The sequence below is a fragment of the Numida meleagris genome, chromosome 16 (genome assembly GCF_002078875.1).
Source record: "Numida meleagris isolate 19003 breed g44 Domestic line chromosome 16, NumMel1.0, whole genome shotgun sequence".
Classification (NCBI taxonomy): domain Eukaryota; kingdom Metazoa; phylum Chordata; class Aves; order Galliformes; family Numididae; genus Numida; species Numida meleagris.
Window position 1 is genome coordinate 10,313,589 of NC_034424.1, and position 26,450 is coordinate 10,340,038.

At 38.0% G+C, this 26,450-nt stretch overlaps 1 protein-coding gene across 9 annotated transcripts in view; it reads right to left on the reverse strand.

Annotated features, from left to right (window-relative positions):
* Nucleotides 1-26,450, reverse strand: part of GARNL3 (GTPase activating Rap/RanGAP domain like 3) — a 53,457-nt gene that overhangs the window by 12,073 nt on the left and 14,934 nt on the right. For 4 of the 9 annotated variants that reach the window (XM_021414207.1, XM_021414202.1, XM_021414206.1 and 1 more), the window contains exons 3-22: nt 23,781-23,855; nt 21,474-21,573; nt 20,976-21,094; nt 20,318-20,382; nt 17,719-17,782; nt 17,442-17,468; nt 16,973-17,048; nt 16,283-16,381; nt 15,675-15,778; nt 14,592-14,700; nt 12,207-12,252; nt 8,339-8,445; nt 7,619-7,734; nt 6,718-6,822; nt 5,945-6,019; nt 4,875-4,986; nt 4,049-4,147; nt 2,182-2,298; nt 1,339-1,511; nt 903-1,061 (exon numbers count right to left, since the gene is read on the reverse strand). In XM_021414207.1, coding sequence (XP_021269882.1) covers nt 903-1,061; nt 1,339-1,511; nt 2,182-2,298; nt 4,049-4,147; nt 4,875-4,986; nt 5,945-6,019; nt 6,718-6,822; nt 7,619-7,734; nt 8,339-8,445; nt 12,207-12,252; nt 14,592-14,700; nt 15,675-15,778; nt 16,283-16,381; nt 16,973-17,048; nt 17,442-17,468; nt 17,719-17,782; nt 20,318-20,382; nt 20,976-21,094; nt 21,474-21,573; nt 23,781-23,855 — 1,947 coding nt within the window. Of the gene's footprint in view, nt 1-902; nt 1,062-1,338; nt 1,512-2,181; nt 2,299-4,048; nt 4,148-4,874; nt 4,987-5,944; nt 6,020-6,717; nt 6,823-7,618; nt 7,735-8,338; nt 8,446-12,206; nt 12,253-14,591; nt 14,701-15,674; nt 15,779-16,282; nt 16,382-16,972; nt 17,049-17,441; nt 17,469-17,718; nt 17,783-20,317; nt 20,383-20,975; nt 21,095-21,473; nt 21,574-22,064; nt 22,154-23,780; nt 23,856-26,450 lie in introns of all 9 variants that reach the window. The other 5 variants (XM_021414208.1, XM_021414209.1, XM_021414203.1 and 2 more) reach the window with 4 other exon arrangements.

Here is a 26,450-nt window from a genome sequence, read left to right on the forward strand (position 1 = left end):
GATGAAAAAATGTGACTTTTCAAATGCAGCCTGATTTGTAATTCATTTTCAGAGTGCTCTTAGGATGGAAATCAATTTCTTTTGTATTCAATGCTGTACTTCAGTAATGAATATTCAACAATATGCCTATAGTATAAAGTGGTAAAAACTTACCTAATTTATTTGGCAATATAAATTTTGGAAAATCAGGTTAGCATAGCTGTGAATCAACTTTTTTTTTTTTTTTTTTTTTACATCTAAAGCTAAGCATTCACATGCATTTTTAGAAATTATTAAAATTATTTAACTTTCAAAGATGTTGAAGATCATTATCTTCCCAGCAGCAGGAAACATTTGAACTCTTCTTCCAAAACTCAGGACATTTACTTAAATCCCAACCCTATGTCTTCGTTCGAAACATATAGTTAATTTATTACTTGGCTGGGCAGCAGTTTCTTAAAAAGAACTAAAAGATGTACACAAATATTTTAGCTTTAGTACAAGCAAATAAGCAAATCTGAATGAGATACTGGTGGCCAAAAACTGAAGTTATTTTGCTGCAATCTTAACCAATAAAACATTGAGACCATGAAGAAAAGGCAAAACGCAAACTACTGACTAAAAGGAGAATAACGGCTTTGCACTTATGCTGACAGCAATATTTCAGAGACTGAAACACAGGCTTGGTCCTAATGTGTCATGCCTTGTAACTACCTCTCTTGGGAGTAATTATCAACACACATTCCAGAAGAGGCAAGTATCTGAGTGCCCTACAGCAGAAGCAATAGGAGTGAAAAGTAAAGAAGACATAAGGATCTTCACAAATGGTGCTTCCAGAAGGTCAGCACAGCAAGCACTAATTCTGCAAGAAATAATGTTCAGTGCAGTTCTGCAAGAAAATAGCTTCCGTGCTGGAAACCTACCTTGTTCGCTTCAATATGATGCAGTCTGTAGGACTCCCCAGTACTTTCATTAACTAAATCAAACTGATGCCGATAAGCTACACAAATCATATTGTCGCTGTCTCCAGTAGGCCCATCAACTAGCGTCATAACCACTGGAGGGTCAGAAAGGCATATTTCCTGTATGGTAAATAATAGAATTATTCTCTTTTTCAGACTCTTAGTCTGACAGCACGTGTTTCTAAGCACAGAAGCATGATACAGAGCAAGCAGAAATTCAATTAAAGAAATCTGAAAGATTTCTTTGGCACATAAATGATGGAGCTCCATCATACTGCTTCTTGCTTATATCTGTCTGGAAGTTCAGAAAGACAAAATGCATGCTCTTTACCTTTTTACCCCACTAGATGAGTGCTGCCCAGTCTGTAAAGGTAATTAGTGATTAGATTACACATACCCGGATATACTGGAACTCCTCTACTGGAGATTCAGATAATGATAGCAGAGAGCTGCCTGTTAAACTGTTGCATGGATTGTATTTCTTTGTGATGAGAAGTAGTTTGTTCCGAATAGCCACAACAATCCTCAGTTCACTGCCATGGTGAGTATTAATGGCATATAAATGGCAGCCTAAGGAAACAATGTTCCAGATTGTAAGTTTTTGGGTTAAGGACTGCTTTTTTGTTCTGTATTTGTATGATGGTACAAGAGCACAACAGAACTGCAAACATCCCAATAGGATAACACGAACTTCTAGAAAAAGCCAAAATGCTGAGACTCTTAAAATCTATTTTTCCCTTTATTCCTTTTGCAAGTAAAAGAATAAATACATGGATTACCACTATTCTGGAGTTTCCAGCTTTCCAAGGAAGCTTGCTGCTGAAGATCAGAAAATGTTTACATCTATTAAAATAATCATCAACACTCAAACTATTCTGAGCGCTACTATTTAAAAGAGTTTTGCCAGTGTTTCTCCACTTCATAGTGACCTTAATACATGAATGTGAGACAAATAGTTCTCATTATATCTCTCAATCCCAAAGGTAACATACGTGCTTTTCTCTAGAGCTTTTCATCAGCTGTGATTGCCAAGTAATACGGTTAATTTACCACGTTCTCAACAGGCATGCTGGACTACACCCAATCTTATTTTCAGATGAAAGCTTAACAAAGTTTGAATTAACTGTTCAGAGAAAAAAAAACCCAAAAGTGAATATCTGCAACATGGAGCTAATAAGCCCCTGACAAACACTGCCATAATAGCATGGTGGACACATTTAACATAGGATAATAAAACTACCTTTTGTTCTCTCCAATTTATTTTCTCTGCAGTCATATTTGCTTCTTATCATCTGCTTTGTTTCTATATCTTTTTGGACTGAACTCAATCTGAAGACAAGGAGCCGAGAGTCTTTCCCTGAAGGATGGAAAAATCCAGGAAACAGCAAGTTAGAAAAAGATAATGGTGGTCTGAAATTAATACTTCCAAAGAGATGCAGCTCCTAACAAATGGCAGTGTCATAAAAGCAAAGATAAATAATTCTACTTCTCTAGGTGTAAGCAGGAACGTGATAGCAAGGAAAGACTGCTTGTGAACGCTGTCTAGGGTTTACAATCCTAGAAATCAGTGCCTTCAGTTCAGTACCAGTTCCCCTTCAGACTATGCTGCAAAAAAACAAATTATATAAGAGCTTCAAAACAGTGAGATGTACACTACTGGAAAACAGAGGCAAACTAAAGGCAAGAGTAGAAGGGTTAACTGTAAATACTGGAATCACCCATCTTAGCAGCTGCTTACTGGATTCTTAACAGACTTTGAAAATCTGGAGGCAGACTGGTTTTGCCGTTCTTTAAAGTTACACAAGTTCAGGATACTTTCCGACTGCAAAAATAACAGCATCCACTGCCACAGTTAAATCTATTTTCCATGAAGATAGTTGTGAGTAGAATACACAACTCCTAAATTTAAATAAATAAATAATGGTGCACTACTATTTGCAGTTGGAAATAAGCTACTCTTTAAGAATAGTTGCTTACATAAGAAACCAAACTTCTTAAAATGCAAACAAAGCAAGATTTTCTGACACAGGTGTACTCCTTCAATAAATCAACCGGTATAACTTGAATACTTAAGCACATTTTCTAAATACATATCCAGTGGAGACCCTGCTGTAAATACAAAAGCAAGATCACAGGTGCTGCCTTCAGTTCCAATAAAAGAGCAACATGAATTAGGGCAACCTCTGGCATGTGTATGACTTTCTTTACCCACAGAAAGTATTAAAGTAAAGAAGGCATAATGTTTCCTTAGGTCCATCACAACTTGAACAATTGACTCAGAGCAAATTCTTACTGTCAACACTGAGAAAAAGAAAATAGAATGTACAAAGTCCCTCTCTTTTCAAGCATATGTCCACACAAGAACATGTGCTTCCATGAATGAGCTTCTTAACTATGAGGGGGGGAAAGGTGCTGGAACAGGTTGCCTAGAGGAAGCTATGGTTGCCCCATCTCTGGAAGCATTCAGAATCAAGTTGGACAAGGCTCTGGGCAACCTCATCTACTCAAAGATGGCTGTCACCATGACAGGGGGTGGGACAGTGTACTAGATGACCTTAAAAAGTCCCTTCCAACACAAACCATTCTATGATTCAATATGACCAGTTTAAGGTTTGCACTGAAGCATGATTCTGAGCATCTAGGGATTTCTTTTTTCCACACCTTTTAGAAAAAAACAGCAACAACAAAAACCCAGAAGTTGCTGTATCTATTATCCTAAATGAGACATTTAATACATGTGTCACTAGTATGATGTGATTGCCTCATGAGTCACGCAAACCCTAAAGCATTGAGACATGCTCAATAAAGTAACAGCATCTGAACAGCCCAGAGGAAGTCAGCAAAGGGAAAGAGGTGGAAGGATGCGGAAAAAACAACGATAAAAGCTCTAAAACCTAATGAGAAATTTAAAAATGGCTAGGTGATGTGAGAAAAGGTGATAATATAAACCTAGCACTGCAGGAATTAAAATGTAGAGCATTTTTTTCCAGTAAAGTAATCTCTTAAAGAAAAAGAGTTAAAGGATTTCTTTCTACTGATGTGCATGCCAAATAAGTAGTTACCCAGACATATTCAGAGGAGAACCAAATAACAGGGACCTCTCTTACCTTTGTCTGTTCGGGCAATCAAATAATCCAGAGCTTCCAACACATGCATCTGCTTTATTTGCAGAGTTTTATCAAATACTTGAACAGTGGTTTGACCATCTAAAAAGGAAGCACACACACTTCTTTAAAATTCTGCTTAAATTTGGTAGTCAGTGGTTTTGAACAACTTCTTGTAATAAAAGCCTTTTCTTTTTCCTCACTAAAATAATAAAGCAACCTGTAGAAAGCTGCTAAATATACTGTAGCATCATAGCCTACACTTCCGTATGGGAGAGTTTTATCATTGTCATGGATCAGATTATGCACCTGAAGCAGAAAAGGGACCATCCTTTGGAACGTTTTAGAATATTCACTGAGAACTAACTTAATTCCCTCGGTCCTGATGGTCTTTTGTGGCACACAGAAGATAAGGGTCAAACTAGCAAAAGCATTGCTATTGAAGAAGCAAGCTTCCATTGCCGCATAAGCTTTGGGCTTCATGCTCGCTAGTATCACCAAGGGCTAAGAAATCCAGACAGACCACTTAGACACTCCTTGAGCTCAGATTTAACTTTATGAGTCTTTTCAGATGGTCAAATAACAGCATCTGAAATAACAAAGCATTCAGAAATCTGCATTAAAATGGGCCATCAAATATGGCTTGATTCTGATGCAGAGAAAAATTCTGCAAATAGATTACATAAATGTAATAAATTTACTTGGATTGGTAACTATCCATGGAGGTGAGGACTTACCAATACCCGAGCAGAACTTACGAACGTACATTTTCAAGACCATGTTCAGATACATAAATAGTTAACACAAAACCACATGATCATTTACTAACCATCTATTAACAAGATGCCAGCATCTGTAGAAACCAGCAAGGACTGGCCCCAAGAATCTGCACAGACAACCTCATGAGGAAAATTACTGCAGAAAGACTGGGACTCCCAAGGCTACAAATTAACATAAGGGATACACAATAAGTACACTAAGAAATACAGACCAGACAGACATAGAACATGATGGACAATGACAAGTAGTAACATAGGAAATACATTTGGCAGAATACATTTCCTAACAGTATATTTTTTAAAATTTGAAATATCAAAATCCAGTTAATTTTCTTGCAGAGGAAATACTCTCCCTATCAATTGGATTTGGAGACTAATATAATAATAAGGTACATTCTTGGAATACTAGAACTGAAACCCAAGTAGCTGATATTCAGTGCAACACTGGAAATAGTTGGTATATATATATATTTTTAAATAGCATAGACTTAAAATGTATGCACCACCATGTGCATACAGTTTGCTTACATTTTGTAGTTCAGATTGTGTTTTGAAATGGTACTGTTACAACTGCCTTTCCTCCAAACTGTGTTTCTGTCATGTGTTCTTCATATATATCTCCTGAAATCTGTCCGTCCCCTCCTGCCTCCATCCCCAATATTAAACTGAAGTCCGAAATTCTACAAGCACCCCTGAAGCTTCTGTGTATAAGATGCACACAGAAAAGTGTGGTTTACATTTTTCACTCCCTATGCCCTGGAAAAAAAAAAGTTGTAGTTACAGAAAATAAAAACACAACTGAATTTTGTTTTAAACTTGATAAAGAAGTTAAAATAATTCAAGATGATTGCCTATGGAAAACGCATGGCTTTTTCATCAAATAATCTCATGACATAAAGATACCCAAGATTTGCTTTAACTTGAGAAGCGCTTCTACATCCAGGCTCATCCTTTATTTGCTGCTGGCTGCAGAATCACTTTAATATTATGCAATACATCTTTGTTGCTATAGCATCCAATTATGTAAGTAAATAAACAGTATATAGAACTCATGTACAATATCATATTCACTAGCATTTAATTTTCTAGTAACTCTCCTTAAACAGACAGGTTCACTCACCTCCTTTTTACAAAAGCTTGTAGTTGCCAAGGTAGCTGGTGCATCCCCTTTCACAGCAGTTTTCAATTTGAGTGCCTAATACAAAGAGATATTTTAATTAAATTCAGTTTTTGTCACTAGTATGTAACTTAAATACTACAAAGAAAGGATAATGTAGGACAAGAAAGTAGTTTACAGTTTGGAATTTCTATTACATTTTCAGTAATTAAGAAAGAAAACATAATTATCTATGTCCTGAACAAAATCTGTACTAACCACTATGGAGCTCCTAGACTGTCTTCCCAGACAAAAAAAAAAAACATGGCTTTTGCAAAAACGGAAAATTCAAAACACTAAGTGTCCAACATAGTAACAGACAGAAGCCTCCGTCCAGTGATGTTAGCTGGCCATCTACACAATTCAACCTGTTCGAGCTCGTTAGCAAATCCTTTCATCTGTTATACAAGCTGGCCTTACACTTGCAAAAGCACATAACAAGCCATTCAACCAAACTATACATATACATTGCGAAGGGGGTGGCGCTAAAGGCACAAAGTCACAGCAACACAAATTCTTCAGTTACAAATAACTAGAAGCATGCTGATTCTAAAAGGGCTAAAAACTCCAGAGAAATACTGTATGAATATATTTTCATTGAGATAGATAACAAGTCTATTTAAGGTACCTTATATATCTTCCCTGCTTACATTTACAGCATACCAAAATCCAGTGTTCCTGTAAAGTTAAGACACAATCTTGTACACATAAATGCATACTTCCTAAGTTGATCCTACCTGACCAAGTCGGACAAATTCTGCTTGCCGAGCTTCCTCCTTTTTCCGTGTTGATTTTGGAGACTCTGGTAACACATCACTGAAGGACCTTCTGTTCAGCATGTTCTAAAAGAGAAGAAGGCGGGTTACTTGCTCTCTCTTTTTTTTTTTTTTTAATTGAATCAAAAGTTTTCATAATCTTTTAACCTTAGTTAATTTGGTGTGGGATCACTTACATTTTCTGCCTTTCTTTTTAATATGTTTTCCTATCATGATCAATCTAACTGGAAGGTTTCTCTGAGAAGAGAAGTCACTATTCTTCCAATCCTTGACTGTTTTATTTTTCTGCTTGTCATTTATCAGTCATACTATACAATTAAAGCAAGGTTGCAGACATGAATACATGGACAAGAAAGCTTAAGCAGACCTATTTAGCTAAGAGAAATAAACAGTGAGAAAAAACACCTTTCCAATTTTAGAAGTATTCAACTTCTTTTTAGTTAAGAATCGCATTAGGCCTAAGTCTTCATCTAGAATGAAGGTATCTCATGGTTAACCACGGTAACCCAAATTTGCCCATAATGCAGTAAGTGCAGTTTTTATGGTGACAAGACCTGTTTTGAATCTTCAGAGCCTAACTTTCCTACTCCCTTGTTACAGGTAAGCTTATACAAAATGCAAGATTGCTATGCTTCTCCTTAGGCCTGTTATTAAACAAATGCATGACTAGTCCTATCCTGAAAGGATTGTCTGTCAGCCTTCATATAACTGTAAAACAAATTATATGACAATTAGTATTTAGCCTAGTGTACGTAATTCAGTCTTCTCATCAGGATTTCAGTCTTTTGAAGCAACAGTTTTTCATGTACTAATGAGAGAGAGAACATGAGAAGCACAGAGATCACTTCTGACTAGCATTTACCTTGTGTAGATCAGGCATCAGGTCCTGGTATAAAGAGCGGATCAGCATGTCTAGAGTGCGCTGACGTTTCTGAGAAAATGTTGGGGTTTCCAAGGTGGCTTTTTCTCCATTTATTACTAAAAATTGTGGAAAAGAAGGTATGTTACTTTAATTGCTTTGTTACCTTCTACTGACTCCAGTTTGCTTCTGTACCAATATACCTAGTTTTGTTGCAGTTACTTAGTTTTGTCTCCTTTTTGCATATTTTTATAAATAATAATCCCTCAGGCTAAAGAGGGAAGAAAGACTAATAGTAGAACTCAACAAAGCACCCCAATAACTACCTAACTGATATCAAGATTAAAGACAGACTGCTAATCAATGTAAGTACTAAACCAATTTAAATATTTTTGAGTAATATGTGAAATAAGTTATCAGTCAAGTTCCTGTCAGGTAAGAGTGCAAAGTCATGATTATTATGCTAGTTATCTTTTATTGATCTACCGGTCACGATGACAAGGCCAACAAAACCTTATGTCAGCTTTTTATAGAAGTCTGGGGCCAACAAAACCTGGTCTTCAAGGGTGACTTCAATTATCTGGATATTTGTTGGGAATATAACACAGTAGTGCACAAGTCCTCCATTGGGTTCCTGGAATGTATTAAGGACTGCTTCCTGTTACAAGCGCTGGACAAGTATTTATTAAAAAAGTATTTCAAGCAAAAGGAAAATTGACTTACATTTCACCAAAACAAAATCCCTGAATTCCTGGTGATTTGTAAACACAGGTGGGGACGGAAGTGGAGGCCCGAAGAGAGGAACACTTTCTTCTGAAAATATTTTTAGCCTGTTGAAAGAATAAGAATCTATATCGGAAGCCACATTCAAAGCCTGTCATTAGAAAGAAAGAACTGGAAACAGTTATCTGGGAATGTCTGGGGGAAAAATTTCCATGAACTGAACAAAAAAAACCTCATAAATGAGCACTCAATTGGAATTACTCATCTGAACCGAAATTATGAATTGCTTACATAAATAATGGGGCACAAAAATGACAACAGAACTTTGTAAATCTACTTACAGAATAACGCTGTTAATGGTGCTGGTAAAATCTTGACCTTTCCAAAAAAAAGCTGTAAAAGAACAGCTGTTCCCCTAAAAATGTTCTTGTTACAGCTTTCCGCCTAACCTGTGCATTCACCACATGCATGAGAATCTTTCTGAGTAACAATAGCTAATACAACTGAATCTACACTGGGAACAGCCGATTCATTTTTGCTGAAGAAGCAAGACTGAGAGCTGTTCCCATGACAGCTGCGCTTTCTGATTACTATTGCTCAACAAAGGATCCAATATGTCAAGAATGAATGGCAGGTAACAAAACCATGCATACACATTCTCCAGGTACTAGAAACAAACTGTTCAAGAAACAAATTCACAGATGCCCTATATCTATCTTATTCAGTGCAGGTAAAAACTAGTCATTTATCCTGACACAGGTTATGAAATGTTCTTTGGCTTGAGCAGAACAAGTAAAGAAATACCTATGAGGGAGAAAACAAACAAACAAAAAATGAAATATCATGCTGCTTGATTCTTTACTTGAGCTAGGTTTAGTGGTATGTCAGACAGACAGTAATACAGATTTCTACAGATTTTTAAGGAATCAATATTTAAATTTATTATCTGTATAAAATAAGAAAGTTAAGTCTAGCAAAATAATCCTTTCAAATGTACATATCCATACAGATAACCCCAGTGGATATGCACCGCAAGAACTCAACTTTGTAAACTTTCAAATGCTGCACCTATTTGGAATAACATGCTTTGCCTCATCTCATATTCCGCATCAAGAGCAAGAATGATCTCCATCCGAGAGTACTGAGGGAGCTGGCGGAGGAGATAGCCAAGCTGCTTTCCATCATCTATCAGCATTCCTGGTCAACTGGAGAGGTCCCAGAAGACTGGAGACTTGCCAGCATGACTCCCATCTACAAGAAGGGTCGTACGGAGGATCCGGGGAACTACAGGCCTGCCGGCCTGACCTCGGTGCCAGGGAAGGTTATGGAGCAGACTGGTCTGAGGGAAATCACGTGGCATTTGCGGGACAACCGGGGGATCAGGCCCAGCCAGCATGGGTTTGTGAAGGGCAGGTCCTGCTTGACCAACCTGATCTCCTTCTACGATCGAGTGACCCATCTGGTGGATGAGGGAAAGGCTGTTGATGCGGTCTACCTAGACTTCAGCAAAGCCTTCGACACTGTCTCCCACAGTATTCTCCTGGAGAAGCTGGAAGCCCGTGGCTTGGACAGGTACAATCTTTGCTGGGTAAGGAGCTGGCTGGAGGGCCAGGCCCAGAGAGCAGTGGCAAATGGAATTAAATTCAGTGGGTGACCGATCACGAGCGGTGTTCACCAGGGGCCAGTGCTGGGGTCTGTCCTTTTCAATATCTTTATTGATGACCTGGATGAGGGCATTGAGAGCACCCTCAGTAAGTTTGCAGATGACACGAAGCTGGCAGAAAGTGTCGATCTGCTTGGGGGTAGCAAGGCCCTACAGAGAGATCTGGACAGGCTGGATCTCTGGGCTGAAGCCAATGGAATGAGGTTCAACAAGACCAAGTGCCGGGTCCTGCACTTTGGCCACAACAACGCCAGGCAACACTACAGGCTTGGGGCAGAGCGGCTGGAGGACTGCATGGAGGAAACGGACCTGGGGGTGTTGGTCGATGCTCAGCTGAACATGAGCCAGCAGAGTGCCCAGGTGGCCGAGAAGGCCAACGGCATCCTGGCTTGCAACAGAAATAGCGCTGCCAGCAGGAGCAGGGAAGTAATTGTCCCTCTGTACTCAGCACTGGTGAGACTGCACCTCGAGTACTGTGTCCAGTTTTGGGCCCCTCACTGCAAGAAAGACATTGAGACCCTGGAGCGTGTTCAGAGGAGGGCGACGAAGCTGGTGAGGGGTCTGGAGCACAGGCCTTATGAGGAGCGGCTGAGGGAGCTGGGATTGTTCAGTCTGGACAAGAGGATGCTCAGGGGAAGACCTCATTGCTCTCTATAACTACCTGAAGGGAGGTTGTAGTGAGCTGGAGGTTGGCGTCTTCTAACTAGTGACAGGACGAGGGGGAATGGCCTCAAGTTGCGCCAGGGGAGATTCGGGCTGGACATTAGGAAACACTACTTTTCTGGAAAAGTGGTCAGGTGCTGGAATGGGTTGCCCAGGGAGGTGACTGAGTCACCGTCTCTGGAGGTGTTCAAGAAACATTTAGATATAGTGTTGAGAGACATGGTTTAGTGGGGTTATTAATGGTAGGTGGATGGTTGGACTGGATGATCTTGTAGGTCTTTTCCAACCTAGCTGATTCTGATTCTATGAATGATGGTATGAACCTTCTCTTCCAGTACAGACCAAAATAAAGATTCCCAAATACTAAGGGAGTTAGAGAAAAAGGTAAGAAAATCCAACTAATATTAATCAACTTTCTTTTCATCTTCACATTCCTGTGTATTTTAACATTTACACTATGAATGATTTCAAGTAACATTCTTAAATTGTGAGTAGGTGGAATTGCAGTGCTGCTATGCAACGAGCACTAAACTTTACTAATAATGATTCATTTTTGAAGAAAAGCAAGAAGGTTTAGCCAATACAGTAACTTTAAGATAGAAAATATTTGGGCAAACTGTACTGCAAAAAAAAGAAAACAGAACAAAAGCAAAACAAAAACCAAACAACAAAAAACCAATCATCCAGACTCTCAGATAACTATGAAGATTGCTCAGACTATGAAAAATTAAAAAAAACTTCCAAAGCAATCCAGGAATTATCTATCGTATGTTGGAATCACGTGATCAGATCTGAGCAGCAGGTTCTCAAACCATGGACTGTGGTTGGTATCAGTGGCCTGGACTATGTGTTGAGAGAAAAAGGTTATAAGTATGCCTTCAACCTTTTTACTGTATTTTACTGCATTAATCTCAAGACAATAGCTAGGATCGACTACATGGCAAGTCATTTTGTTTATTAAAGCCCATGCACAAGGCTGCAGAAAAGCTTGCTGTTCAGATTCTGTTGAGACCTAACAGACTCAGCCTCGGACAGCACGTGCCTCTGTGTTTGAGTGTCCCACAGCTAACTGCAAAATACATTGGTGAAGAATACATTATTTACCAGCAAAATTTCACCATGTTTTAAGAATGTGATTTGCAACTGTACATCTCTTAAGTAGTCTCAAGATCCCTAAAAATGAACCGGCTTGCCTATCTACAACCGAACTCAGACCTGTAAAGAAACAATCCACAACCATCATATCACCACATTAATTAAATGTTAGTGATCTCAGCAGTTAGAATCTTGCAGACATATCTTCCATCATTTTGTTTTGTTGTGCACACCCTAGCTTCCAGGATGTCATTATTCTGATCATTAGAAAGACGTAACTTAGAGCCAACTTACAGCTACCTGCATCCAGGTCCACACTGTTCTTCAATTTTTGAAGTTCTTTTGGCTTCCTGACATGCAGGCAGGTGGACAACACAAAATGTTTTCCCATTACCTCTAAACCATCAGAAATTCAGAATAAAGTTATTAGTTACAATCTGCACCTACCTGTAACTATCATTCTGCTTATTGTATCTCACTAAGGCAAAAATATCTGTCATCCAGTTAAGGAAATTAACCCATTACTAATGAAGTTCACATGTATTTTAATTTTTCTTCTCTGCAGCAGATAGCAGATTTAATAACAGTCAAATACATTAATCAATGAAATGTCAAAATATTCTAGACTATGTACATTCTACTGTTATAAAAGAGAATCATACAAAATTATTGCATTTGAACAATTTTAAAAATGGAGCTACTGCCATAAACATAAACTGCTTGCTGTTTCATGAAGCCCAAAGTGTGCTATATAGTTTTGTGTTTCACATGTGTGTTTGATAGACTTGAGATTAAAAATTCATTTAGGTGATAAAAAACACCACCATCACACTGATTTCCAAATTCACTTACGCTGAAACTCCCACTGAGAAAAAAAGAATCCTACAAAATAATTTTGTTAGAAGGGCTGTAAGAAAATAGAGAGGAAGATATAAACTGAGAATACTCAAACATGCATTTAACATGCTTAAGAGTGTCTTGCCTAGTCTTCAGCTGCCACTACGAGAGGGTAAATGTCTTCCTAAATGACCTCACCAAGTTCATATAGACATAAGGCACATCTGCCCCTCTGACTCATTGTGAAAGGACTTAATTCAGATAAAAGAAAAACAATTCCCTGAAATCATAGACAGTAGGTACATTTTTCAGTAAAGTCTCTCAATTGAGGTCACGTATCTCAGGGAAGTAGAAAAGCCCTCAGAAGCCAGACCTTTCATAAAGTTTTCCAGGACCAGTTTTCTGGTATTATGAGAACAGTACTTCACATCTTTAATATTCTGCTCAGTGTTTTCCATTCTTCAACTCATTTATTCTGCACCATCTTTAAGCTGTTTTCCTCAATGACAAAAAGGCTGGCGAGCAGATCTTTCTGTTGCAGGCTGAGACAGATTCAGAAGGTAACATTAAGGCTCCAGATCTACTTTCCTGTTACGTGTGTATGGCAACCATGCAAGTCTTCATTCCTCAGAAGTATTTCTAAGTTATATAATGACACAAGAACATCTATGTGAATATTCTCACAACCCATCCTCATGCAGAAATCACTCTAAAAACAAACTAACAAAACCATACAAAGTAAAGCCATGATGAACTGATCGCCTCTGTAGGAAGAGGCACCATGTCAACAACCAAAAACGTCACTCTCATGAAAATATTCGTAAGTGAAGACAAGTTTACTACTTCAGCGTGCAGTAAGCCTGGTACCTAGCACACACAAATCACTAAAGAACAAGAGCAAAATGGAAAATGGGAATGCTAGTTTGGCATAAGAGGATCTGGCAACATATACGCCATGACCATGAGGCTGCTGAACCTTGAAATATTTGTTACAAATTAAAAAGAGCAGGGTTAATCAATTACATAATAACAACTCGTCTTAATATCAATAAATGAAGAATTACATCTTTGTTTACAAATGCTGATACCCTGATAAAGAGGTACATTGACTTGGTAAACTTTTATTATTAAGAATATTTGAGTTGCTATGCTAACTAAAGGATTTTGTTTGCTTTTGTTTTAAATGTGGAATCTCTCTTGTTCTAAATGCTTCTTCCATTTACAGTTAATGAGATTAGTATCAATCTAAAAGGAAAGATCAGCAAGAAAATTCTCACAATAGTGAGTAGTCGAACTGACAACTAGGTTTAGAAGTTGAAGCTGTGATCACTTTTAAAGACTTTTCAACAGAGCATGCATATAAATAAATTTTTTCTTCTTTAATTACATACTTCATTCAATCCGGTCTAAGAGATGCCAGAATGGGATATACAGATCACCTGGTATAATCCCCACGATAGTCTAATGCAACTGACAGCAGGTTTTCAGAACTACATTGTCTTCACAATGTTTTCAAACAGAAGTTTGAAAAATATATGCTGCAACAAATCTGGAAGACAGGTGGTTTAAGGTCTGAAAGACTTCAGACACAGTGAACCAAAATACATAAATACCTAAAATAAACAGCATCTGAACATTATAAGGTAATATTCAGTAGTAAATGCAATCTTAATTAACATCATTAACAGAAATATTATTCTGAATTTATACTTCATGAAAATTTACGATATTTAATGAAATTGAATTTGTGGAATGATTAAAATAGATGCTTTTTATTAATTTGACATAAAGGTAGTCTTCTAAGTAGTTTGACACAAAAAAAAATAAATTGTGGGAGACTTACAGACTACAAGTCAAGTAGCTGAAAGTAAAGAAAGCAAGAATGCACGTGTCCCTTCTGTAAACAGCAAGTAGGAGAAAGTTAGGGTAAAATTAGAAGAAGTAACATTAAAAATAAAGATAATAAAAAAGTAGAAAATATACCGAAAAAGATACGTGTGAAATGAGAGCGAATCATGGATGGCTTGAATGCTGGAGCAGTCTCTTCTCCTTCCTGAAATACGATAGTAACAATGTCATTTCCAATATGCCGCTTCCTTTCTACCTGAAAGAAAAAAAAAAAAAAAAGGGGAAAGAGAAAGACAGAGAGAGGGGAAAAGGGAGGGGGAGAGAATGACTTAAAGGAGATCAATGCCTTAACAATTCTGTGACAGAACTCTGAAACAATACTCTTAAACTGGATGCAGCTTAGGAAACATCAAGTGTTAAGAAAGAGTATCACAAATATCATTAAGTAATTAATAGTAGCTCCAATCATAAGTAAACAAACTTATCAATGTCATGTACTGCTTTTTCTTTTTTCTTTTTTTGTCTTTAAATGAGCAAAGCTCTCAGAATTTACAAACATTAATATTCACAAACAGGAAATGGAACAAGTAGTATTCCATAAAAGAAAATCCATCACTTGAAATAAAAGGAGAAAAACTCCAATTCTGCATTACTCTTTTAGAACAATTCAAGTCCTCTGGTTTATTCTGTGGTCTTGCTATCCAAGGCAAAAGTATGAGAAGATTGACCCTTCATAAAGGATCAAGCAATGAATGCAAGACAACGTATTTGACAACTACCCAAGAATCCACCTGGTCTACCTATGAGAGAACAATGGCAGTGCATAACAGCAAACACACAAAACTTGCCATTAGCAAACTCACAAGCAGGCTTTCTTTCAAACTACACTAATTACTACCTGAGTATGAGCCGTATGAATTATCAGAACACTTTCATGCATACCATACATGTCTAATTTTCAGCCTTCATAAATACTTTGAAAGCAACGGCAAATGCAGCAGTGAAGATCAGCAAGTCATCTGTCAGAATGCTTAATCATTTTTAATTAACCAATGTTGATATTCTTTGCAAAACTCTTAATTTCTAAATTATGAACAGGCAAAAGATTCCCTATTTTATTTTAAGAAGTTTTGGAGTCTGTGATTAATGGGAAAAGGGAGGAAAAAAACAAAAGGAAAAGAGGTGGGGAGGGAAAAAGAGGAAAAAAGGGAGGATGAGAGAACTATGTACCTGCTGCTTGTTCTCTCTAGAATATGGTAGCATGGTTGAAACATGGAACATAATTTCATGCCCTTGGTAAACTGTATAGATGGAACAGGTTCCTGTTGTATCATCTGCAAAGAAAGAAAACATTCTTAGCTGAAATACGTCCTTTAAATTTTCAAAAGATTTGAAAATATTTCAGGTCATTCTTTCAAATTTCCTTTCGTCATCCCTTTTTCTGATCCATTTTAGATGCGTGCTTTTGCATAGATGTCTAAACCCGAGTTTGCAGTCTAATCTGTGTATTTCCACAGCTAAAAACTATGATATCCTTTACCAAACCTCCTGAAATCCCATATAGGCATTTTAGTCACGATGCCCTATCATAATGAAGTATGCCAGGTTATTCTCCATTCCCTTCACTTCAAAATACACGTCATATAAATACTACTCTTTCCCCAGTGATTTAAGTTAACCTGGTTAACTGTTTTCTGGTGAAGCAGAGCATTTAGCATGCATATGAGGAAGTCTGCTTTGAGATCGTATTATTTCTACAGTACACATATTATGTCCATGCAATAAGCAAAAACATTTATATTGCAGCCCCTGCTTCTTCGCTTCAGATGAGTTCTTACTTTTTGTGTCCAGTCCTCCTCTGTAGCCTGTCCAGCCTTTCAAAGTAATTGTGTCACCCAAGAGATGCAAAAATCTTTGAAAGCTTTCACTTCCAGTTTCTACACATGGAAAGGAGAAAGGTTACAGTATGAAAGCATGTGCAGAACACCTACAAAGATTAATCAAAATACAGGAACAAGTCCTGTATGCCGGACATAAGGACCAGAATTAGTTTCTCCTAATGTCATCCAAGCCTTCTGCCCTGACAGAAACAGCACCTGAGTCTTGCAGAATTATAGGAAAGGGATCATCACGTGACGCTAAGCAATCATCTTTTCGGCTAACTCCACAACACCATTTGAGTGCACGGAAGAATGCAATAATGATGTGAAACTATGAGAACTAGAAACAACAGGACCTTTTGCAGGTAACATGAGTCGCCTCCTTCAATTGCTTCTTTTTCCAAACCTTACTTTGCATGGTCTATTTCTAGAAAGAGAATTTCAGCATATTCCAAGCTGTAATAGTAGAATTCTTATGGCAACCTTTCGTAGCAACAGAAGAGTTTACGCTATGTTTTTCCCCACCCAACACAAACATGAGAACCTAACAAAATTACTGTTAACATAATCATTATCTGTCACCTGGGCACTATCCTATGGTTTTCAATTGCATGAATAGAACAATTAAGGAAAAGGGGAAAGACTCACCATTGCTGAACATTTCATCATCTGTAAGTTGTCCATCCTTAGCATAAAGAACTCCAAATTTAAAATTCACAGATCCCTAAAAAATTAAACCAAAGATTATTAGCTAAAGAGTCAATCAAACTAAAGTCCTAAAATAATTTAAATGTTTACAAATCTAAGGATTTTCAAACATGTAGCTTTGTATATATCCTGCACGTGTGAGTACACACCTCATATCAACTCCATTACATGCACAAATAACAGACACCTAATAATTTACTTTTGATTATATACTATGAATTACATAACATACTTTTCATACTGGTGCTTAAAATGATTTTCAATTTCATGTTGAAAACTAATACTGCATTTTTTACTGCAATAAGCATCAACTTGAAATTTGTCACAAACACGTTAGTGCAAATTTTTCAAATACAAAGCTCAATTCATTGAACAGGTCTATGAACTATGAGTGTAAGTTTACATTTACCTCTTGCTCTTCAAGAACCAATAAATCCTGAAAATAAAACATTCTGTTTAGCACTCTCATATTAAAGACAACACAAATCAAATTATTACATTCTTGTGTATTTGTTTTGAAATGGCCAGTTCAACTGATAAAGGAAATCTAGTTGTAAATACTAAGACCCCTACTCTCATTTATCCTGCTATTGAAACAAACAAAGCAGAAAAAAATTATTCTTAATGACTTATTTTCCAGAAAATAATAAAGAAAAAACAACCAAACACAGGAAGTCACAATCTACCTTTTGTATATCAGGTTGAAAAATCTCCCTTGGGCTCTTCTCAAATTTCTCAAGACTCATTGCGCTGAAATGCAAATGGAATGCTGTTTAATAGAAGGGAAAGCATACATTTCAACATTAAAATAATAAAAGTTGCAGTTATGTCTCCTATTGAAAGGAATTGTTCAAAGGGTCTGTCTAACATGGAATGTTTTGTGGAACTGTCATTTCTTTTCCACAACGCTAATCTCTAAGATTTTTTAAACTTCATTTGGATTTTAACAACAGAAATTACTACGACGTTGAATGGAAGTCAAGATTACGTTTATTGTATTTAACACACAGATCTTTAATCCATTTTCCTTCACTTTGGCTTTATATATACCTACTATAAGCACTCTACATTACTTATTAACCTACTCTGGTTTGTGAGCTTTTCTTCTTTCTCTTCTAAAATAATACAGAATCACAGAATAGATTGGGTTGGAGGGAACCTTAGAGATCATCTACTTCCAAACCCCCCGCCAAGGGCAGAGACACCATCCACTAGGAAATGTTGCTCAAAGTCCCATTCAACCAGGCCTTGATCATTTCCAGGCATGAAGATAAGAAGCAAGTAAAATGAAAAACAGTCAGCTTCACATAAAATTCAAGTAACAAAGATACAACTCCTTGAGAGCAGCCCTGTGGAGGAGGACTTGGGAGTCTTGGTGTATGAGAAGCTGGACTTGAGCCAGCAGTGTGCGCTCGCAGCCTGTAAGGCCAGCTATATCCTGGGCAGCATTAAAAAACTCACATGGATGTCAAATTTGATGCATCTTTCTATTTTTGTTAAAACTGGATCACAATGTAGATGAGATTTACTCCACTTCCTTTTGAAAGTGATTACAATGTTCCCATTCATTCAGAACAAATGGTCTTATTAATATATCGAGAACTCTTTGGAGCAGTTCCTACCAAGATTCACGCTTGTTGGGAACAGGGTAAGGTGCCAAAGGAATATCAAATATCAATCAGCTCTGAGGGAAGGCTCAAGGAGCCTTTTTAGGGGCAAAAGAGTACTCAGAGATTTATTTCAAGCCTAAGTGGGCAAAACGAGGTGACATTCATCCAACTGATCCCAGGTGGCAAACACCCTGGGGAAAGTAAGAAACAGGGGTCTAAAACAAGCTTCCATTTTCCTTCAGTAAAATCTGGAGGATGAACACCTACCTGAAGGTGTTCCATCAAATGAGTAACAACGTAGCTAACAGAAGCCAAAATTTCTCCAGTTTGGGTGTCTGAATAAAATTGTGCATCTTGGTGAGAGGGAGGGTGAAGCTTACTAAGTGATGTTAGGAAGTGATGTTTCAGCAATTGGTAGACAGACGTGGAAAATCAGGTGTTTATACAGGTACAGAACACAGTGCTGACAACGAGGAACAGTATTCACTCTAGACCTGTAGAAGCTCAGAGAGGGGACTTAGCTCGTCTTAATGAGGGAGGTAGAGGAGATTTGTTTTCCACTCATCACCTTGACATCAAACCAAAGCCACAGGCCAGAAGATAATATATATATTATTATATATAATTATTAAATATTAAATATATAAATTATTAAATATAATTATAATAATATATATATCAATAAGTGAGGCCCGATATTCTGCCTAGCCTCTCTGGCAAACTCAGTGGACTGGGGCCTTTCATAAAACTTGCAAAGTTGTGGAAAAATCCAGATCTTGTGCTACTGACTTCATAATACATGCTCTACTCCCATAATGTTTCTCTTACATCAGCATTTGCAGCCTTATCCACCGAACAAGCTTCAACTGAGCAAGGGACATTTGCCCATATCCTATTATGTATCAAAGGTTTTGGAGATCCAACAACTGCCCATTCATCTGACACATACTACCTGTTTAGCAAATGAATGCAATTATTACAGATTTCTAGAGGAGGCACAATCCTTGCAGAAGTTGAAGGTTGAATTTGAAAAAGTTTTCGGAGAGGACCTCGAGAAAACACGCCACCTAACTAAATCATAAAAACTGCATGTGAAATCTGAATTAACACTTTGCAGAAAGGCATTCTGATGTTTCAACTGATTATATAGTTGAAAGAAATAGAAATGGTATCGGGCTGCTCACTTTATATTCTCTTCTACCAGAAAAGTGGCAGAACAGAGTATAAGCGTGCTCATACTGACAGGCTGGGGGAAGGAATTTTCTTGCCTCACTGACAGCGTGTATAATGCACACACAGCGTGGAGTGGCAAAGAAACAATCACCTGCAGATAAAATTCTTGGTTTCTTCCTTGTTTGCTTCCTCTTGCCAGTGCCATATAATAAACAGCTCTCTAGTCAAAATCTGCTGCTCTTTACTTCTGCTCCTGGCCTGTCTAATTTAAGTAGGTATTTCTTCTCAATCACTGAAGCGTTCACAATCAATCTATTGTAAGTTGTCACTTTGTCTACTACAGAACAGGCATTAAAAGTACTTTTTGCTGTCCTCAATGATTAAGATTTGCAAACCTATTTTTCCTGCTTTTAAAAATCTATCATGAAAATAATGCAACACGAGTTCTGAATTATAGTAAAAGACAAATATCTTATCTGATAATTTACTTGTAAATACATACCTTAATATAGACTTCACTGATAATGTTTTTGTGGGACTATAAGGGAGACATATTTTCTGAGTACCCTATAAAGTGGAAAAAAAAAAAACAAAGCTAGAAGGCGTTACAGGTTATACTGATTTTTCGCTATATTAAAATAGGAATATTGATAAAAAAAATTAAGTAAAATGCAAAGAACAAGACCATACCAGCTTTACTTAGTTGTATTTACTACTAAAAAAACTGCATGTGAAAAGGCATGGATGACGCAACATTTTTACTTAGTTTTGACTGCATTGGCGTGTAGGAACTTCAAGAGGAAAGTCACAGTACAACACTGTATTAAACGGTATTAAATCAATTGCTTAGATAAAGGTTGTTATGTAGAGGTCAGTGGAAAAAAAATCCTATAAAGATATCAATGAAATCTGTATAACATTTGGCTATATTCTTAGCATCATATAAAAATATCAGTATATCTGTAATATAAAGTCACTGTATAAACATAAATTAAGAACAATTTAGGCAACATTTCTGAAAATGTAAGAACAATTAGAAAATACCTACTGTCACAAATTTATGTCAGAAAGTTTAAAGTCTATGATCAATGCATCCAAAACAAACAAGAAAACAAACGAACAAAAAAGGGCAAAGCAGCAATTACGTATTTGTTTCTTACCGTTTTTCTCCAAAGAATTGAATGGTATTGAGGAACACGCTGATAATTTTGGTCAGAAAGTACAACAGACAGAAAGAAAGGGTTCTTCTCTGAGTCTGTACCTATATAATTTTGATGAACTATCGGGAGAAAAGCAGTATTACCCACTGTCAAGAAAACACACATACACACAAAATACACAACACATAAAATATATGCTTATTTACATAAATATTTATTTATACACAGATATGCATTAAAGACAAGAGATAGGTATAGATTTTAAGGCCTAGAGGGACTTAAAAATCTTCCTGTTCATTAGCAGGATTTCTGCTGCTTACAGTACCACATCCTCGGTCTTTAAGTTAAAAAGACATGAAATAGGACTTCCTTTCAATACAGGACAGAAAATGTATTAAGTTAATACCATCCTTCTTCAATATTCAACTAAATGGAATTCGGAGATGCATTTCTTTTGCACTGAACAAAAATTCAGTCAATTCACAAAAAAACTAATACCTTTTCCTAAAAAATATTTGAAATACCATCTTGTATAATACTCTGGATTTTCCAAATGCACATCTGTTCTGTGCCATGTACCTGGAGCGTAGCCTGTATTCTGAAAAAGAATTGGGAGTCAGTTCAGTCAAATGAACATACCAAAGAACATAACAAAGTAAAAAGTCAAGTAAGCATGGTCAATTCACTGGAAGAATTCTAGTTGTATACTTTTTTCTTTTTTTCCAAAAGCAGAGAATTATTCTGAAGTCAGTTGTTATGTAGTTGAAATTAAAGCATTTTTCTTCTCTCTCTTTTTTTTTTTTTAAAATAACAACAGTCTTTTCCCTTTGTACCATCAATGTAGGTAATACCTTAGCATCTCACTGAAAAGCAGATTTTTAATATTGAAGACCTATGTTTTTAAAATTTAAAAATAAATTTAAGAATAAATGAAGAAATAAACAGATTTCTGCCCTCACAAGTTTCATTTTCTCCTTTCTTCCCAAAATATTCCTCAAGGACTCCCAACTGGAGCAGATCATGCTGTGGAAGTTCTTTGGTATTGTTTCTAGATTGACTGGTTAAAGTAGATTTCCAAGCATGCCTCACCCCTTTTCCACTAAGAGCATTCGCAAGGAAAAAGCGATTCTCCATATCCATTCATCATGTGGCATTCATCAGTCACTCAGAGAATCTCTCTATAATAAAAGATAATGAGCTTTTGAACTGCATGAAAGTGAAAAGCCAATCTACAGAACTAGATCCCACAGGGAATCAATGTAGAATGGCTACTTTAACGCTGTACCCAGTGGTGATTCAAACTATCTCTAATCATTTATGATTTATATTAGTTCAACATAAGTTTACCTTACATACACTTCAAGACTATAAAGTTTTCTTTCTTCAAATAGTAAGATGCTATTTACAGTCAAAAATGATTTACGAAGGAAGATAACCTTTCCCCCCAATTATTTAAGGAGAAATCTACATGTTGCTGGAGAGCTTAAGGTGAATGACTCTTTCAGACTCCACTCAGCTTCTTCATCTCATATTTAAAAATAAGCATAGCTGCCTAAACACATCTAGGAGATTAAAAAAAAAAAGAAGCTATACCCTCATCACACAAAGGAAAAACTTACAAAAAACTAACTTTGGGCATTGAGAGCACCCTCAGTAAGTTTGCAGATGACACGAAGCTGGCAGAAAGTGTCGATCTGCTTGGGGGTAGCAAGGCCCTACAGAGAGATCTGGACAGGCTGGATCTCTGGGCTGAAGCCAATGGAATGAGGTTCAACAAGACCAAGTGCCGGGTCCTGCACTTTGGCCGCAACAACGCCAGGCAACACTACAGGCTTGGGGCAGAGCGGCTGGAGGACTGCATGGAGGAAATGGACCTGGGGGTGTTGGTCGATGCTCAGCTGAACATGAGCCAGCAGAGTGCCCAGGTGGCCGAGAAGGCCAACGGCATCCTGGCTTGCATCAGAAATAGTGCTGCCAGCAGGAGCAGGGAAGTAATTGTCCCTCTGTACTCAGCACTGGTGAGACTGCACCTCGAGTACTGTGTCCAGTTTTGGGCCCCTCACTGCAAGAAAGACATTGAGGCTCTGGAGCGTGTTCAGAGGAGGGCGACAAAGCTGGTGAGGGGTCTGGAGCACAGGCCTTATGAGGAGCGGCTGAGGGAGCTGGGATTGTTCAGTCTGGACAAGAGGATGCTCAGGGGAAGACCTCATTGCTCTCTATAACTACCTGAAGGGAGGTTGTAGTGAGCTGGAGGTTGGCGTCTTCTAACTATGACAGGACGAGGGGGAATGGCCTCAAGTTGCGCCAGGGGAGATTCGGGCTGGACATTAGGAAACACTACTTTTCTGGAAAAGTGGTCAGGTGCTGGAATGGGCTGCCCAGGGAGGTGGTGGAATCACCCTGGAGGTGTTCAAGAAACATTTAGACCTTGTGTTGAGGGACACGGTTTAGTGGGTTTATATTGGTGGTAGGTGGATGGTTGGACTGGATGATCTTGTAGGTCTTTTCCAATCTTGGTGATTCTATGAGTCTAACTTCATAAGCCGAGCAAAGTATTATAAAACGAAAGGAAGTATCAGCTCTTTCCTTAAAAATTAAATTGCTGAGATTGTGTACTCTTGAACGAATAATTAAGCTAGTCTTGGGGGTAAAAAACACCATTTCCCTCCTCTTGGATTCTTACATTTGCATATTATTTAGCATTTTTCAAGATCACTCTTCTAGAAACTGACTGTAAATACATCTTTCAGTTAAGAAACTGAAGCTGAATTATTTTTTCAGCTTTACGTATGTTTCACCACTTACCTCATCAGAAGAGCCATTTTCCACACGGAATCGTCCAGCTCTTTGAATGGCTCCATCAGCATCACTAGATATAAGCTATGAGAGAGTTTAAGATAGAGGTTCTAGTTCCAAAAATATCCATATGATCAGCAACCAAACCTTACTTGGTTTCTCCTTCTTCCATGTGACTTATCACCACTACTCATCGGAGAATCAGCACAGCTGCTACCCATTTGACTACAGATTTGGAATGATCCAAATATAACTCTAAGGATACATGAATGGGAGAGTTATACACTCATCTATCAGATCCAGTACTAATCAGAAATTCCTGTATCAAATTTTGGCTGCACTAGCATGCAGAATGCCTACAGAGGAACACGTCCACCTCCCAGAAACTGATCTAGAATCTTGCTCCTTTCAAAACAGTGGGTTTCACAGACATGTTGATTCTGGTCCTCTCAGCTTTGGCATGTCTAAAATCCTTTCTTTTGGCAGTGCTGGACTGCTGGAACTAGCAGTCTTTAATTGCATTTTTATTTATTGAAGTTTTCAGAAGACTGAGAGCAGCAATAATCTCCAAACACAACAGTCAGCAATGATACTGAAAAGTATATGGTACAAGAAGATACCTTGGCCTGCTTCCAGCTTGTTTCCAGCTGAAGACTTTCATAAATATTCTGAGAAAAGTCTGTCTGGTCTTTTTACCATAGAACGCAAGGATTCCCAGAACACTAACACTCTCTTTATTGCTAAAAAGCTCTTGCAAAGTTAACAAAACAAGATAACATGACATTTCTGCTGAGTTCAACAACATTGCTTAGGATCCATACAAGACAAGAGGCAGAGAAAAAGAGAACATGTTTTTTTCCGGAAAGGTCATCTATCAATAACTCTGCATGTTACCCCTCTCAAAACCATAAAAAGGAATTGTCAGATACCATACCAAACTTAAGAAATGGAATCTGAACAACAATACAACAGCATATCATTTCTCACTTCCATCTAGCAATCTGTTATTACAGGATAACACTTCCTCTCTTTACTTGGTGGAAGAGTTATCATAGTGTTTTGTAGTTCTGCTTGCCACTTGCTTTGAAAAGATCTGAAGCTGCATTGCCTGATATGAACTGTAAGAGAATTTATCCAGATAACTGGCCATATTAGACCAATAGGAAGGACACTGGAGAAACTGTTTAGGGCAGAGACAAAATAAATGTGCTGTAATAAATAAAAGGTGGAATTAATTCAGCAATTGCAGGGGGGCTGGGGGCACAGGCAGCAGGACTGTCCTCTTTGAGAACAGTCCAGAAGCTGTCCTGTGTTAGAGAAGAGCCAGTTCCAGCGAGCTCCAAAAGGGACCCACTGCTGGCCAGAGCTGAGCCAATAAGCAACATTGGTTGTGCCTCTGGGAGAGCAGATTTAAGAAAGAAAAAAACTGCTGCCCAACAGCAGCTGGGAGAAGGGAATGAAGAAGAGAGAGAAAGAATCCTATAGACACCCAGGTGCATGAAGGAGGTGGAAAAAACTCTAGCGCAGAAGATCCTCTGCAGCCCATGAAGAGAATCATAGTGAAGCATGCTGTCCTCCTGCAGCCCAGAGTGTAACATATCAGAGCAGATATACACACTGCAGTCCATGGAGAGTAGCCCACTGTGGAGCAGAAGGTCCAATGGGCGCTGCTGCCCTTGGGGGACCTGCACTGGAACAGTCTATTCCTGAGAGACTTCACCCTGCAATACAGATCCATGCTGGAGCAGTTCTTGAAGAACTCCTGTCTGTGGGAAGCCTACACCGGATCATACTGAGAGGGACTGCATCTCACGGTGAGAAGGAACCCATGCTAGAGCAGGCGAAGAAAATGATGATGAAAGAGCAGCAGAGATGAAGCATTACCGATCAACCACAATCCCCACTCCCCTGTGCCACCTGGAGGGGAGGAGACAGAGGAAGATAGAGAAGGAGGGGGGAAGGGTTTTTTTTGCTTGCTTTTAGTTCTCACTGCTCAAGTCCATTACCAGTAAGTAATAAATTACATTAGTCTCTCTTACATTGAGTCTGCTTTGCCCATGAGAGTAACTGACAAGTGATCTCCCTTGTCCTTACATCAGCCCTCAACTTTCATTTCTTCATCATGTCCCCTCTCCCTCTTAGGGGGAGTGAGAGGGTAGCGTGGTGGAGCTTTGCTGCCCATCAGTTGTTAAACCACCACACACACTTCCATAAAACACAGGCAGCGTTTTTAGAAAACCAATCAAAGGAAAAGACTGCTTCAATGAGTTTACTGTGAATTTATTATCATCAATATATTTGTCTTTTCCAGAAAAAGAATCTAAGTACTAGGAACGGAAGCACCTCTTAGCAGAAAGCAGTTCACTCGCCTTTTTTATTTGAATACAACTAATACATGGAATGTAAAGATAGATGCCTGGTGTCCTTGCAGTGCAACTTCCAGAAACTAAGCCATCAATTTACATTCAAAGCATTTATATTTATAAATACACAAGCTAAGAAAATGAAATTACAACCACAGCTAATAGAGCAGTTCATGTACATTTCATTATGACGTTGTATACAGGATGATCTTATTTTAACTAACATGCTGCTATTTTCACAATGGAGAAGGAAGGTCTACATGAGAAAATACCATGTTCCAAGTTAACCTTCGAAGATATTCAGAAAAACTGACAG